Source organism: Carassius gibelio, chromosome A13 (genome assembly GCF_023724105.1).
Source record: "Carassius gibelio isolate Cgi1373 ecotype wild population from Czech Republic chromosome A13, carGib1.2-hapl.c, whole genome shotgun sequence".
NCBI lineage: Eukaryota > Metazoa > Chordata > Actinopteri > Cypriniformes > Cyprinidae > Carassius > Carassius gibelio.
In genome coordinates, this window is record NC_068383.1 from 525,938 (window position 1) to 543,976 (window position 18,039).

Sequence of the window (18,039 nt, forward strand, 5' to 3'; positions counted from 1 at the left end):
TTGCTTTGAGACCAAAGACCCGTTGGTGCGGCCACCAAAGCAGACAAAAAGCTGGTCAGATTGCCTGAATGGCTGTGACCGCTCAATGTATATCCTCAAAGCCCTCACTGGGCAGAGTAAATCCAGCTTTCGCTCACCTGACAATGGAGGCAGAGCTGAGAGGGAAATTACCTGTGCTCTGAACAGAGTCGAGAGCACTTTAGGGAAGTAGCCATTCCTGGGTGTTTTAAAATGACCTTTGAGTCACTGGGCCCAAACTCAAGGCCTGCAAATCGCCAACATACGTGACCAATGATAGAGCAAGTAGCAGAGCGGTTTTGAGCGCGAGGGGCCGAAGGTCAGCTGACCGCAGTGGCTCAAAGGGAGGTCCTTTGAGTGCTCCAAGGACTGTGTGAAGGTCTCAAGTGGGAACGGTGAAAGGACACATGGGTTTCAACCACCTAGAACCTCTCAGGAAACGCACAATGAGGCTGTTACGACCCACTGATTGGCCATATGAGCATGAAATGCTGTGATGGCTGCTACATACACCTTGTGCGTGGAAGGTGTGAGACCCTTGTCTAGACGGTCTTGGAGAAATGACAGTATCGGAGATACATCACACTCAACAGGGTCTTCGTTTCATGCTGAGCACCAGTCAACGGAGACTGACCATTTCTGGGTGTAGAGGCTGTCTTGTAGACGGGTCTCTCGCCTGAGCAATGTTGTGTAGCACGCCCCCGGGGAGGCATAGAGGCTCCCATCGAGGGACCATACGTGCAGATCCCAGAGTTCTGGCTGGGGATGCCAGATTGTCCTGTTCACCTGAGAGAGGAGGTCCCGCCTCAGGTGGATCGGCCATGGGGCTTTCATGGAAAGCCTGAATAGCTCCAAGGACCAATCTTGGCTCCTCCAGAGTGGGGCCACCAGGAGGACTCTGTGCCTGTCTTGTCTGATGACCTGAGGGATCAGCGTGATCGGGGGGGAAAGCGTAAAGAAGGAGGCTGGGCCAGTCGTGGGCCAGCGCATCTGTGTCCTTCAAGAAAGCTGGGCAATGAGAGTTGCTTTCTGAGGCGAAGAGGCGAAGAGGTCGAAACTGACACAAGGGGGAGCTAAATCATTTGTTCATCAGACAAGTGTGCTTGGATTTTTGTTTGTCATTTCAAAAGGGCAGATAGCTGCCAGTTTGCTACATCGTAGCTCCATGTAGCTGTTTTTATTTTATTTTTTTCTCTAGAATTTTAATCTTACTATCACTCTCTGGTTTTTTTAAGTGTTTTTCACAAGTTCATCAAACAACCGCAGTAAGAATATTTAATCAAGCACGGTGAGTAATGGCTTCTCCTGCTATTTTCATTTGCACCTCTTGTCACATGTACAGTTTATCTATCTCTGTCGCTGATGAGGGATTCACATGTGATAAATGCAGGGAAATAGTTAGGCTGAGAGAGAAGATTTCAGAATTAGAGACAGGCATCCAAACTTTAATTGAGGACAGTAAGAATTTTAGGGCTCTAGATACGGCTTTGGAATGCGTCTAGCTCAGGGATTCCTGTACATTTTTCGGTTCCAGAAACAGAGCCCCTGCAGCAGGGCAACTGGGTGACGGTGAGGCAGCGTAGTTGTGGGTCAAAACACCGCTCTTCTATTCCGATCAAAACATTAAACGGGTTCTCCCCACTCAGTGATGCACCCACTGAGAAACCTGATGAAAGTGCTCTAGTTATTGGTGATTCTATTGTACGGAACATGAATATAGAGAGACACCAGCCACCATAGTCAAATGTTTACTGGGAGCCAGAGCGCTTGGCAAATTTAAAAGTGCTGGCTATTGCTAAACGTAAATACAGTAAGATTGTTATTAATGCCGGCCTAATGATGTTCGACTTCGCCAGTCGGAGATCACTAAAAATAACATTAAAGAGGTGTGTGAACTTGCAACACGATGTCAGACACTGTAATATGCTCTGGTCCCCTCCGTGCTTACCGTGGTGATGAGATGCATAGCAGATTGTCATCACTCAATGGCTGGCTGTCTAAGTGGAGACCACAGAATAACATTTGAACGAGCTTTTGGGGCAGACCTGACCTGTTTACAAGAGATGGTCTTCATCCCTCCTGGGGTGGCGCCACTCTTCTCTCTAGAAATATGGCAAATAGTCTTAGTGTTTATACTTGACTAACTGGGGCCCAGGTCAGGAAGCAAACAGACTGGCTAAACCGACCGTCTGCTAGCTGCCTCCCGTCACAGAGGTCAGTTAATTCTCAGCACATAGAGACTCTTTCACCTAGATATCACACTATAGAGACTGTGTCTATTCCCCCGAACTAGAAAATACAAAAAACGTCCAAACCAAGTTAAGATTAACAATTTAATTGAGGTTCTACAAATAAAAAACAGAAGCAACATGGATAAACAAATGATAAAGCTTGGCTTATTGAATAACAGATCCCTTTCTACGAAAACACTTTTTGTAAATAATGTAGATGTACTCTGTTTGACAGAAACCTGGCTAAAACCTGCTGATTACATTATTTTAAATGAATCCACCCCCCAAGATTATTGTTATAAACATGAGCCTTGTCTAAAAGGCAAAGGTGGAGGTGTTGCTTCAATTTATAACAACATTTTCAGGTTTTCTCAGAGGGCAGGCTTCAAGTATAACTCGTTTGAAGTAATGGTGCTTCATTTAACATTATCCAGAGTAACAAATGTTAATGATAAATCCCCTGTTATGTTTGTACTGGCTACTGTATACAGGCCACCAGGGCACCATACAGACTTTATTAAAGAGTTTGGTGATTTTACATCCGAATTAGTTCTGGCTGCAGATAAAGTTTTAATAGTTGGTGATTTTAATATCCATGTTGATAATGAAAAAGATGCATTGGGATCAGCATTTATAGACATTCTGAACTCTATTGGTGTTAGACAACACGTTTCAGGACCTACTCATTGTCGAAATCATACTCTAGATTTAATACTGTCACATGGAATTGATGTTGATAGTGTTGAAATTATTCAGCCAAGTGATGACATCTCAGATCATTATTTAGTTCTGTGCAAACTTCATATAGCCAAAATTGTAAATTCTACTTCTTGTTACAAGTATGGAAGAACCATCACTTCTACCACAAAAGACTGCTTTTTAAGTTATCTTCCTGATGTATCCAAATTCCTTAGCATATCCAAAACCTCAGAACAACTTGATGATGTAACAGAAACTATGGACTCTCTCTTTTTTAGCACTTAGTAAAGTTGCTCCTTTACGCTTAAGGAAGGTTAAGGAAAAGAGTTTGACACCATGGTATAATGAGCATACTCGCACCCTAAAAAGAGCAGCTTGAAAAATGGAGCGCAGCTGGAGGAAAACAAAACTAGAGGTATTTCGTATTGCTTGGCGGGAAAGTAACCTATCCTACAGAAAAGCATTAAAAACTAGATCTGATTACTTTTCTTCTCTTTTAGAAGAAAACAAACATAACCCCAGGTATTTATTCAATACAGTGGCTAAATTATCGAAAAATAAAGCCTCAACAAGTGTTGACATTTCCCAACACCACAGCAGTAATGACTTTATGAACTACTTTACTTCTAAAATTGATACTATTAGAGATAAAATTGCAACCATTCAGCCGTCAGCTACAGTATCACATCAGACAGTGCACTATAGACCCCCTGAGGAACAGTTCCACTCATTCTCTACTATAGGAGAGGAAGAATTGTATAAATTTGTTAAATCATCTAAACCAACAACATGTATGTTAGACCCTATACCATCTAAGCTCCTAAAAGAGGTGCTTCCAGAAGTCATAGATCCTCTTCTGACTATTATTAATTCCTCATTGTCATTAGGATATGTCCCCGAAACCTTCAAACTGGCTGTTATTAATCCTCTCATCAAAAAACCACAACTTGACCCCAAATAACTAGTTAATTATAGATGTTGAATCTCCCTTTTCTGTCCAAGATACTAGAAAAGGTGGTATCCTCACAATTATATTCCTTCTTAGAGAAAAATGGTATATGTGAGGATTTCCAGTCAGGATTTAGAACGTATCATAGTACTGAGACTGCTCTCCTTAGAGTTACAAATGATCTGCTCTTATCATCTGATCGTGGGTGTATCTCTCTATTAGGTTTATTTGATTTTAGTGCTGTGTTTGACACAATTGAACACAACATTCTTTTGCATAGACTTGATCACTTTGTTGGCATCAGTGGAAGTGCATTAGCATGGTATAAATCGTACTTATATTACCGCCATCAGTTCGTAGCAGTGAATGAAGATGTATCATATCGATCACAAGTGCAGTATGGAGTACCTCACGGCTCAGTACTAGGGCCGCTACTCTTCACGCTTTATATGTTACCCTTGGGAGATATCATCAGGAAACATGGTGTTAGCTTTCACTGTTATGCTGATGATACTCAGCTCTATATTTCTTTGCGGCCCGAAGCACACCAATTTGAAAAACGAATGGAATGCATATTCGATATAAAAAACTGGATGATGATTTCTTACTTCTAAATTCTGAAAAAACAGAGGTGTTTATTATAGGACCTAAAATCTCTGCTTGTAATAACCTAGAACACTGTCTAAGACTTGATGGTTGCGCTGTCAATTCTTCATCATCAGTTAGGAACCTAGGTGTGCTATTTGATCGCAATCTTTCCTTAGAAAGCCATGTTTCTAGCATTTGTAAAACTGCATTTTTCCATCTCAAAAATATATCTAAATTACGGCCTATGCTCTTAATGTCAAATGCAGAAATGTTAATCCATGCATTTATGACCTCAAGGTTAGATTACTGTAATGCTTTATTGGGTGGTTGTTCTGCACGCTTAGTAAACAAACTACAGCTAGTCCAAAATGCAGCAGCAAGAGTTCTTACTAGAACCAGGAAGAATTACCATATTAGCCCGGTCCTGTCAACGCTGCACTGGCTCCCTATCAAACATCATATAGATTTTAAAATATTGCTTACTACTTATAAACCCCTGAATGGTTTAGCACCTCAGTATTTGAATGAGCTCCTTTTACATTATAATCCTCTACGTCCGCTACGTTCTCAAAACTCAGGCAATTTGATAATACCTAGAATATCAAAGTCAACTGCGGGCGGCAGATCCTTTTCCTATTTGGCGCCTAAACTCTGGAATAACCTACCTAACATTGTTCGGGAGGCAGACACACTCTTGCAGTTTAAATCTAGATTAAAGACCCATCTCTTTAACCTGGCATACACATAACATACTAATATGCTTTTAATATCCAAATCCGTTAAAGGATTTTTAGGCTGCATTAATTAGGTAAACCGGAACCGGAAACACTTCCCATAACACCCTATGTACTTGTTACATCATTGGAAGAATGGCATCTACGCTAATATTTGTCTGTTTCTCTCTTGTTCCGAGGTCACCGTGGCCACCAGATCCAGTCTGTGTCCAGATCAGAGGATCACTGCAGTCACACGGATCCAGTAAGTATCCAGCCCAGATGCTGGATCAGCACCTAGAAAGGACCTCTATTGCCCTGAAAGACAGCGGAGACCAGGACAACTAGAGCCCCAGATACAGATCCCCTGTAAAGACCTTGTCTCAGAGGAGCACCAGGACAAGACCACTGGAAATAGATGATTCTTCTGCACAATCTGACTTTGCTGCAGCCTGGAATTGAACTACTGGTTTCGTCTGTTCAGAGGAGAACTGGCCCCCCAACTGAGCCTGGTTTCTCCCAAGGTTTTTTTCTCCATTCTGTCACCGATGGAGTTTTGGTTCCTTGCCGCTGTCGCCTCTGGCTTGCTTAGTTGGGGTCACTTCATCTACAGCGATATCGTTGACTTGATTGCAAATAAATGCACATACACTATTTAACTGAACAGAGATGACATAACTGAATTCAATGATGAACTGCCTTTAACTATCATTTTGCATTATTGACACACTGTTTTCCTAATGAATGTTGTTCAGCTGCTTTGACGCAATGTATTTTGTTTAAAGCGCTATATAAATAAAGGTGACTTTGACCTGACTTTGACCTCTGCCTTCCCGAAAATCTCCCAGATTTTGAGAACTGTCTGGGGATGGAGCATCCACTTGTCCGAGGGGACATTGCTCCGTGAAAGCATATCTGCTCCCAGATTCGTCTTGCCAGGTATATGCGTCGCCTTGAGCGATCGCAACCTGGGTAGTACTCATTTCAAGAGGTGCTTTGCCAGTGCGTAGAGGCGGCTGGATGAAAGACCACCCTGGTGATTTTTGTAGGACACCACTGTCATGCTGTCTGACTGGACAAGGATGTGGCGCCCTTTCAGGATCACCTGAAAGGATTGAAGGGCTCGTTCTACTGCCAGCATCAAGAGACAGTTGATATGGAGATGGCTCTCCTCATGGGACCACGAGCCAAAGGCTGGTCTGCCCTCGCATAGAGCGCCCCAATCCAGGTTGGACGCATCTGTTGAGAGCACCATCCTTCTGGAAACCGCCTATAGGAATACCCCACGGTTGAACCAAACAAGGTTCATCCAAGGCTCCAGGGCTGCTAGACAGGCCTGGTTGACCCTGATGCGAAAGCGGCAGTGCCGCCAAGCATGAGGTGGGACCCGGAGTTTCAGCCAGTATTGCAAGGGGCTGCATTTGTAGCAGGCCAAGCTGAAAAACTGGGGAGGCGGAGGCCATCTGCCCTCGCATCCTCTGAAAAAACTTCAGAGGGAAACAGGCTTTGTTCCTGATGTAGGCCGTGAGCTGCTGAAGTACAAGAGCGCGCTCCGGTGATATGACCGCCCTCATATGGAATCAGTTGAAAACCGCTCCCAGAACGTAATACGTTGGCTGGGGAGCAGTGAGCTCTTGGCAAAATTGACCCTGAGTCCTAGGAGCACAGGTTTGTGGTGGTCTAGCTTGGTTCGCTACAGTCGTCAAGATCCCATCCGTCTCAGAGGGAAAAGCGCCTCGTTCATGCACTTCGTGAAAGTCTGGGGAGCTAGAGACAGTCCAAAGGGAAGGACTGTATATTGGTAAGCCTGTGATGGGGGCTATCTGGATGTGAAAGTAAGCTTCTTTCAGGTCCAGTGAGAAGAACCAGTCCTCGGGGCAAATCTGCGTGAGGATCTGCTTCAATGTCAGCATCCTGAACTTCCGTTTTATGAGGGAGAGGTTCAGGAGCCTGAGGTCTAAGATGGGTCTGAGACCGCCATCTTTCTTGGGGACAAGGAAGTAACGGCTGTAGAACCCCGATCTGCTTTCTGAGGGAGGAACTATCTCTATGGCTCCCTTCCTTAACAGTGTCATCACTTCAGGGCGGAGGACCTGAGCATCGTCCGGCTCTACCAAAGTGGTAATCACCCTGCGGAAACGCGGGGGTCTTCAGGCAAACTGCAGTGAGTAGCCGTGTTTTATTATCCCCAAAACCCACTTGGACACTCCGGGGATGGAACTTCTCTATATGCAAACAGTATGTAAGGTAACCACTGGTCCCAATCAGACCCTGTATCACAAACAAACTTACAGAGCATTTGAACAAGGGTTTGATTAAATCTTTCGACAAGACCATCAGTTTCTGCATGGTATCGGGTGGTCTTCAAACCTCTTATCCTCAGCAGTTGATAAACCTGCCTCAGTAATTTTGAGGTAAAATTAGTTCCTCGATCAGTTAATATCTCCTGGGGTAAACCCACCCTAGAAAAGAACTACACCAAACAAAAAGCTACAGTTTATGCCTACAGTTTATGGCTCGGTGTTCATCTTCAGTTCTCTCTTCACAGCAGTTCAGTCAGTGTACTGTTTGAGTGCCTGCATTACTCCGGGTTTGTTTGAACTCAGAGGGAGTGTCAGCCTCATCAAAAAAGTTAACAGCTTAAGTCATTTGTGGATTAATACGTATTAGAGCTGCGAACCGTTTAAAACGATTCAGTTCGATTTTGTGAACTGAATGATTCGTTCGCGAACCGAATATCCAGACTGCTTTGTTTTGAACTCTCTTTCACAACAGACACGGAGAAGACAATGCTGAATAGAGTCGTCGTTTTTGCTATTTTTGGACCAAAATGTATTTTCGATGCTTCGAAAAATTCTAACTGACCCTCTGATGTCACATGGACTACTTTGATGATGTTTTTCTTACCTTTCTGGACATGGACAGTATACCGTACACACAGCTTCAATGGAGGGACCGAGAGCTCTCGGACTAAATCTAAAATATCTTAAACTGTGTTCCAAAGATAAAACGGAGGTTTTACAGGTTTGAAACAACATGAGGGTAAGATATTAATTACATAATTTTGCTACCTGGGTGAACTAACCCTTTAATGTTTTTCAAAGGGAAAACCTCAGAATATCGGCTTGCATAGTCACAAATTACCAACATATATTTTTTACTTGCTTTGCTTTTCTCCACAGGGCCGATAATGTCCATGCCCAGCCATTGGAAAGGCACCACAATTATTGGCACTTTTGGGGGACCCTGAGGGGCAGTGCTCTGGCATTCTGTACACCTCTTACGGAATTCGGCTATATCTTTAGTCATGCCTGGCCAGAAAAAGTGTTTGCTAATTTTACGGCGACCCAATTGACCAGCCCAGGGAATAGAATGCCCCAATTTCATGAACATATTACGTACATTCAAAGGGACAATCATTTGTAGGGCATTTTTGAACATTTTTGAAAAATCACCAGGGTGGTCTTTCATCCAGCCGCCTCTACGCACTGGCAAAGCACCTCTTGAAATGAGTACTACCCAGGTTGCGATCGCTCAAGGCAAGGCATATACCTGGCAAGACGAATCTGGGAGCAGATATGCTTTCACGGAGCAATGTCCCCTCGGACAAGTGGATGCTCCATCCCCAGACAGTTCTCAAAATCTGGGAGATTTTCGGGAAGGCAGAGGTCAAAGTCAGGTCAAAGTCACCTTTATTTATATAGCGCTTTAAACAAAATACATTGCGTCAAAGCAGCTGAACAACATTCATTAGGAAAACAGTGTGTCAATAATGCAAAATGATAGTTAAAGGCAGTTCATCATTGAATTCAGTTATGTCATCTCTGTTCAGTTAAATAGTGTATGTGCATTTATTTGCAATCAAGTCAACGATATCGCTGTAGATGAAGTGACCCCAACTAAGCAAGCCAGAGGCGACAGCGGCAAGGAACCAAAACTCCATCGGTGACAGAATGGAGAAAAAAACCTTGGGAGAAACCAGGCTCAGTTGGGGGGCCAGTTCTCCTCTGAACAGACGAAACCAGTAGTTCAATTCCAGGCTGCAGCAAAGTCAGATTGTGCAGAAGAATCATCTATTTCCAGTGGTCTATTTCTTTCTTTCTTAGTTTTAAAGGTAATGGTCCACTGAACGACATCTCATGAAGCACGTTTAGTCCAACAAAGCAATAACATTGTAATATGGATCATAATTCCTTTGTTTAGATTTCAGTTCTTCAGCGACAGAACTGTTTGCGTCCGTTATGGAATAACTCAAGGTCGGTTTTGCAGCATACAGTGTCACAAACAGAATGAGATGATCCACCGGAAAAAAGAATGAATGAAAGATAGGCGAAATATATTATATTTGAATTTTGGCGCTCCCTCGTTAGGGCTTGTGACGCGCTCTGACGCACCTGTGAACTGATGAAGGCGGAACTTATAGCGATCGCCCTTTTCTTTCTTAGTTTTATTTTTCAACAGTTTTTATATATGTGAGAGTGTGTTTTATGTTGAATGTGAATGCATCTGCATGATTACCATCTGTTTGAGTGCAAATCAGCCCAAATCAGCTCACTATTACTACATGATCACGGCTATCAAAGTGAATGCATCTATATGAATAGAGATAATGGATTCTTTACATTATGGCTCATTTGTGTTATTACCATCTGTATAAGTGACCATCAGCACATCAGCACTTATTTGCATCGCAATTCATTGTAAATGCTGCATTTCTAGCAATCTCAGGATTTTCTGTAATTGGCAAACAAACTTAAATCTTTTTTTTTATTTTTCTTATTATTCTTATTTTTCTAGTGCCCAAATAAATCACTTATATGATGTCTAAGTTTATGTCTAGTGTTTTATAATTGAAAAAACTATGCAGTGGTATGCTTACTGACTAAATAGTTTGTAGAAGCCTTCAATACTATTGGGAAATATATAGATTGCTCTAGATTGCTCCAGGACTCATTTCATGTATTTTATATAAAATAAAAAAATAATTAAGTGTGGTAAAAAAAATTCAAGGCACTTCAGTGTCTAAAACTTTTAATATTTTAGAGCATTATCAAATCTGGTTGATAAAAAGTAAAGCCCAAAGGGTCTTCTTTCCAAAATTATGTTTGTAACACACTGAAGTAGGAATCTGTTACAATTATAAGTTAGGTAGAGCACTTTTCGCTGTGAGTCCCATAATGGGGGGTGCTGGCTCACAGGTTAAACTCAAGGGTGAAACCATCCCAAATTATAGGAAAACCCACACAAAAAAATCATATACACACACATAAACTCAATTGAAGATAAAGTTCAAAACAACATAAGATCAGCATTACAAAAATACATTCAAAAACTGAACAATACATTTACATATACACACATAACGATGACACCCCTGCTCTAACTAGCCAGTAGACTATGCCTACATTACCCAAAATTCCATTTGATTGTATAAATAGAAAACGGAGTCCGCACTTTCTCTTAAACCCTCATCTCCAAAACATGCTGCAGTCATGAGCCCAGAGGAAAAAAGGTAAGGAAATAAAACTGAAACTTTGAATAAATAACTACAAAAATAACCCTTTTTGGCGTCTCTTTTTCTTGACCTAATGTACACCTTAGACCAGAAAAATAAAGCCAAAAACAAACATTCATATCAATAATATAAACCAAAGGTATGGCTTCTTTCTTTGCATGAACATTTAGGTGGCATTTTGCAAACTTCCCAGATAGTGACGTAGAGATGTGGGGTCGTGTTTAAATGAGCCATTAAAGGGGGGCGTTGAAAAGTCGTAACTTTTATGAAGAATTTCTCTTTGGATTTGAGACTTCAGTCCTTGCAAATTAAAACATCTTTATGTACCAAGAGCATGTAACACTCCAAAGAGAAAGGAAAAAATGAAATTGCATTACATTTAAATAGTCTAAAAAAAATATTAAGGTAAGGTAAGGTAAAATATGGTAATAAATAACACTCTTAAAATATGGAAGCAGATTAAATCATTTTAGAATCTTCCTCACATACATTTGGACTTCCCATGTTATAAAAACCATGCTTTTACCTCTGACTTACAAGACAAGGTTTTCTTCAAATGGAAGCAAAAGGGCTTAATTTATGTAAGAGATGTATATATTGATAATAAATTGGCTAATTTCGTCAATTTTATTTAAAATATAATCTTTTGTCTACAGAATCTTTCTGGTATTTACAAATTAGGGATTTTACTAGGAAACATTTCACTGGTTTTGAGAACATCAAACTCTTGGTATTCTATGTGATCACAGTCCAATTGTTTCATTTTTTTATGCTTTGCTGTTGGATAAGGTGAATGTAAACATCACATTAGGCAAGAATGGCAGAAGGAACGTGGTAGAGATGTGACGAGATCTCGTGGTATGAGATCTTGCGAGATCTGACTTGTCTCGTGAGAACGTGACGATATCCTTGCAAAACAATTTGCAGTGTTTACATTAGAGCTGCAGCAATAAAAATTTAAAGATCGAATTCTTGTTTCAAACACCCATGCAATCTTATTCCTGAATGACAACGATTCAGCTATGTCTATTATGATTATTTCACATCAGTGTCAGAAGAGCATGGAAGCACATTTGTCGCTGCCCATGTTAATTAATTATTTATGCTGCTGCTGACCCAGACATGACCCAAACTATTTTTTCTCATTGAGGAATTCTTAAAAAAAAAAAAAAAAAAAAAAGTTTAAAGATCTTGGCTCTTTCTCGTGAACCCAGTCTTGTGTCTCATCTCATCTTGTGGGATAAATGTCTCGCCACACTCCTAGAACTTGGTATAGAATTGTCTGGTGAGTCATGGGAAGGTTGTCGTAAAGACATTCATGAATGCTCTATTAACGCTAGACATAGTGTGATCCAATTCAAAGTTTTGTTTTTCATTACTTGAAGATCAAACTACATAAGATTTTCCCAAATGTATACCCTATTTGTAAAAAATGTTATAACTCAGAGGGCACGTTGTCACATTCATTCTGGACATGTCATCAAATTAGGCCATTCTAGCAATGTATTTTCAGATTTATTTTAGAAGCAGATAAAATGTTTTTGTCACCTGAGCCAAAATTGGGCTTTTTGGAGATACCTCGGATATTGGAAGTAAATACATGTCACAAGCTGTTTCTTTATGCATGATCTTAGCAAAGAAAGCAATTATATAGAAATGGAAGTCTGAATCTGTGCCTGTATTTGAAATTTGGTTCAGAGACCTAAGTGATGTGTTAACCTTAGAAAGACTGAGATATGAGATATTAAACAGACAAAAGATATTTTCAAAAATATGGAACCCGATAAAATCCTTGAGTTTCACAGACACGGTTTAAGCCTAGTCCCAGACTTAAGTCTGCGCTGAGACAAACAAGATGCTCACCAGTAATGTTTCTTTTCTAAGGCATGTGTAAAAAAAAAAAAAAAAAAAAAAAAAAAAAGTTCTGTCAACACTGCACTGGCTCCCTATGAAACATCGTATAAATTTTAAAATCTTGCTTGATACTTATAAAGCCCTGAATGGTTTAGCACCTCAGTATTTGTACGAGGTCTGGTTACATTATAGTTCTCCATGTCCACTCCGGTCTCAAATCTCAAGCAATTTGATAATACCTAGAATATCAAAATCAACATGTAAATCAACGGTAGCAGATCCTTTTCCTATTTAGCGCCTAAACTCTGGAATAACCTACCTAACATTGTTACTCTTACACTTTAAATCTAGATTAAAGAGCTAAAAGGCAGACCCATCTCTTTATCCTGGCTAATCCATTAAAAGGATTTTTAGGCTGCATTAATTAGGTAAACCGGAATCGGGAACACTTCCCATAACACCTGATGTACTTGGTTAAGATACCACTTGGGAGGTGTCCCACAGCCCGGTTTAAATACTCAGGACACCATCAGATTTAGCTTTTAGCTTTTGCTTTTAGTCATGCTTGCCTTTTAGCTCTTTAGCTTTTTGGTCATGGCTTGTAGCCGTGCTTTTAGCTTTTTAGCTTTTAGCCATCCCTCTCAGCCATGCTTTTTGCCATTACTTTTTGCATTCTTTGACTTCCAGCATGCTTCGAACTGCACGCCCGCTGCTACTTAGTCACCATGAGAAGAAACGCCACCTAGTCTCATCAAACTTTATTTCTATTCTTTTACTTTAGTTTCTTTTCTCTTGCACTGAGAGTTTCATGTTCTGAGTTAAGTTTCGCAAAATGCTGAGTCTCCAAGTTCGACCTCTAGTGCCAGTCTAAAAATTCAACCAGCCCACAGCTCCACATCTTCAGCCAATGCCCAAACCACTGGCTTCCAAAGACGTCAGTTCAACGACTACTGAACTTCCAGTAGGGCTGTGCGATTAATCAAAATCGAAATGAATCATTCAGCACATTTTCCACTTGTTCTTAAAATCCCAAATACAGTGCAACATGTAATACTTTAATAATTGACTAAAGAAATACAGTTCTTTATTTATATATAACTTTATATGTAACTAAGTTAATTCTATAAAATTAGTCATACCATTATTATTTTGTATGCTGAAAAAAAATAATTATATATATATCACTCCTCCCAAAACGCCAATTGAAAATTGAAAGGATTTCAGGGTTATAAATCGCAAATCAAATCGCAATCGCAATATCTGTCAAAAACAAATTGCAATTAGATATTTGCCCCAAATCGCACAGCCCTAACTTCAAGCCAATCAGCAACCGCGGGAAACCCCCTAAACAAGCAAAGCAAGTACCTCCAGATTCTGAACTGGTGCATTTAATATAAATTTTAACCTCATTGAGGAAGTCAATTTGAGTGTTAATTATTTGACTGACAGTTGTTCAGGTCTATGCAATTGTACATATTGCTTTAAACTTGGGATTTCTTTCCTCACTTTCTCCCTGCAACTTGTATGAATGTGTGTTAGATTAGTTTATGTGTTTGAAAAGAGAAGTATTTTGTGCTTCTGTTAATGTCTTAAACTGTCGATCTTGTTGTTACTGTGCTAATTAATAGTGTTTTCACTATATTTTGGATATTTATATCCATTGCAGAGTTGATGTTATACGGCTCATTCAGTAAATCGCTGGCAGAGTGATCAGCCGTAAAACAGTGATTCTGTACAAATTCCCAGTAAAATCTTAAATTATTCCCTTTAAGCTAAATTGACCTGTTGACCTGACCTGTGTTTGGGCATTTCATGGCTTTTCTAGAGTTTGTAAGACTTCTCAGATAGTTTCAAACTTACATTCACTGATTCTCTGATGGAATATTGCATACATAAACACTTTCTAGTGAGCATTGATGTGTTTGGCTAATTTAAAAATCAACTCCTAAAAACAAACATAACCTTAGTTTTGTCTGTTCATCTGGAAACAATATTTTTGTTTACAGGGTACCAGGTTGAAATTATGAGCTCTTTCAAGGAATAAATAATGACTGAATATGTACAATTTTGCTCGCTTAGTGACATGAAATCTCTAATTATCTGAATTTATCACTTGCACTCACCCTGGTCTCTCCATAGTATTGGTTGTAGTGGTGCACTAGACTGATGATCCGGTGCGACATGTTGTTCAGGTAGAATATGGGAGGGTATGTGTCCAGACAGATGGCATGAAACTGATTACTGTCTTTCATGGTCAGCTCACCAAATGCTGGAAAGTCTCGTTCTCGAATAACCCTGATCATCTTCTCCATACGACTGGGGACCACAACATCTGCCCGGTACTGTGGAAGAGTATAATAGGTGAATTTATTTGTCTACAAACCTACATAAATTAAAGCAATCTAAATTACTTCCCTTGGATTCCACTGCTAGATTACAACAGATGCAATTCTGAACACTTCTGATTTCAAAAAAATGTTTTCAATAATAACAGATTACATCAGTGGTTCTCAATTCCAGTCCTCACACCCCCCTGCTTCTCTTATCACTTCAGATGTTTGTTCTATTCAAATGTAAGTGCCCTGCAAAGTGGACATCTCAAGATATTTTGCCACGATTCCAGTTCAAAGCAAACTTATGTTGAATTTAAATTTTATTTATTTACAGAGGTAGGCTATATGATGTCACACTTGTCTGTGTGTGCGGATGTTGCTCAGTGCAAATCCGTGAATGTTCCGAAGTGAAGTAAACTTCGTTAGATTTCACCTGCTCAGGGTGAAGGGAACAATGAACAATGTGAGAGACCATGTCAATCGTAACACTTCTAACTAGCTGATTATCTTAATCAGGTATGTTAATAAAGAGAGACTAACAAAATGTGCAGAGCAGAGGGCAGGGTTTATACAGAGATTCTTAAATTGAATTTACTACCTTTTTACCACCTATTTTACTACCATCACAATATTTTTACTACCAACACGGCTTCAAACTTCAACTCTAGCAGTGTTAAGTGTTAAGTAAAGTGACAAGTAAAGATATGAAATATCTTTCCAAAATGAATTAATAAAATATTTAATCACAATTTAATGAGGCAATTATAACTTAATTTCAACACTGGGAGGGAAAGATCGAGAACCAGAGAGAGCGAGAAAGAGAATTCAGGAGAGGTTCTGTAGGTGTATGTGAGTGTGCATGTGTGTTAGGGCAAGTGAGTGAGCTACATTCAAGTAAGAGGGAACTCTACCATAGGACTTGGATTAATCAAGATATCACAACAGGCCTTGGTCCATAGGATTTACTCAATATGTCAAAGAGTAACAATTACATAAAAATTAGAAGACAGACTGGACCTTTAGAATGAACAGCTACACAATGTGTAATAATAAAGTGCAATTGTACACTATAATAACAGTATTTCATTAATAAACAAATAACTTCAAAACTGGACACAAGCCAAGCACTGTCCAACACACACAGAGAGAGAGAGAGAGAGAGAAAACACAAAGCCTCTCTTTGAAACAAAATTTTTTTGTATTAATTTTATCTTAATTTTAATCCATGTTTCATTATTTTGTACAATCCGTTGCACAACACGTAAAGACATGAACCGAAACTTAGCGTATAGGTAGCCTAGGCTACTCGCCTCACAGACCTAAACAAATTAGAAATATCCAAATCTATTATCTACAGAAAGCTTGATATTTCTACTTTTAAACAGAACCATTCAAAACTAAATAAAAGTAGGCTATAGGCTAATCCGTAAGAAATGCATTTTTCTCTGGTGCGTTCACTACTGCGAAGATCGCGAGTCAGTGTCAACTTCATCTTTGCAGCTGACACAGAAACACTTGTTTATTAATAAACAATTAAAATATCATGTTATTTTACAGCGTTTAGGTGCCGTTTATATGAATGTGTCACCACTGCATGAGAGAGAGAGAGAGAGAGAGACACACACATGCAAGGTCTCTCTGCCATGCGCTTGCTACACGGCTTGCATGCGCTCTTTTTCTTGCTCGCTCTAGATTCACAGGAGATTTGAACTAATTTTCAGGCATCATAACATTACAAAAGGCAATTGTAATATTTTTTTATTACTATTTTGGTATGATGAACATTCACCCGCCAGTGTGGCGGATAGCCTTTTGAGATTTACTCGCCAAACTGAAAATCTAACCGCGCTTGGCGGGTGTTAATTTCGGACCCTGGCTGCAGGCCGTAGTTTGGACACCCATGATATAGACCCAGTTAGATGGGGCTTCGAAAATTTACTACCTCGTCAGATGACGTTTACTACTTTTTACTACTTTTTACTGGCCTTAATTTGGCATAATTTAATTTACTACCTTTTACTACCTTTTACAACCCCGCATAAACCCTGAGAGGGGCACAAGGATTGGAAATTAGGAACTGCTGGGTTACATGCAGGTTACATTGTTACAGCTGGAGGTGGCAACAAGTGAGAGCCTTTTTAGTTTTTTAGTAAGTGACTGAATCACCCATACATTTGGGTCGCAAAATCCACACTTGCCATCTTTTCACTTGATCACTTGTCAACTTACACTTTATCATGCTGCCACAAGTAACAGAATACAGGACCAAAGTTTAGATTTGCTGTGATTTTGGTTTGTTTGGCTTGATTTATTCTTCTATTTCTCCCTCCTCCTCGATGGATCTGCCATAAGGTTACAAATGCTTTTCCTGGAGCAGGGAGATCGCTTCCTTGATGAGCGCACAAGGACATTTATCAACCTGGGAAATCTCAACACCTTCCCGGACCCCTCGCTGTCTATGAAGTCAGCTTTAGCAAGCCTGCCCATGGATGGTCCTTGAGGGAGTTTCGCCGCATTTCGTCGATCTAGAGCTAAGCCAGCCATCACCATCACGCTATACAGAATGTCTGCCCGAGCAAACCACAGAGAGAGAGCCAGAGCACACAGCTTTCAATGGGCTATCACAAACAAGTGTGACTGATCAGATCATCATCCAGTCAGTCACTCAGTTCACCCTCAGTCAGCGCCAAGGATTCCCTGTCTCCACCTCCGGCCTCCACTTTGGCCCTTTGATCCATCAGCTCCATCTTTGCTCCTAGCTCCTTCATCTCCTCTGTGGACCGTTATCCTACTGGCTCCATCAGGCTTCCTCATCCCTCTGGCCTCCGCCTTCGTCCTCTGTCACTCTGGCTCCATTGAATTCCTGCCCTGATCTCCTCTTCCACCAGCTTTGTCTGTTGGCCCCCTGATATCACCAGCCCTACCTTCACCTTGGCTCCTCCCTCCAACAACACCACCATGGGCCGCTGTTCTGGCTATGGTCTGGATCTCCATTTGGCTTACTTCCTTGGACTCTACTCCCTTGACGTGCACTTTATACTACAGCCACACATAACAATTCACAGTATAATTTTTAATTATTTATGTATAATAAAGTGTGAAATATAAAAAAAGAGGGAGAATCAATAAATTATTAATT

At 40.5% G+C, this 18,039-nt stretch overlaps 1 protein-coding gene across 4 annotated transcripts in view; it reads right to left on the minus strand.

Annotated features, from left to right (window-relative positions):
- mvda (mevalonate (diphospho) decarboxylase a) overlaps nucleotides 1-18,039 on the minus strand; it is a 65,407-nt gene that overhangs the window by 24,628 nt on the left and 22,740 nt on the right. For 3 of the 4 annotated variants that reach the window (XM_052612333.1, XM_052612334.1, XM_052612332.1), the window contains one exon: nucleotides 14,691-14,909. The exons of the other annotated variant lie outside the window; for it this stretch is intronic. In XM_052612333.1, the coding sequence (XP_052468293.1) occupies nucleotides 14,691-14,909 (219 nt within the window). The remainder of the gene's footprint in view (nucleotides 1-14,690; nucleotides 14,910-18,039) is intronic. 4 annotated transcript variants of the gene reach the window in all.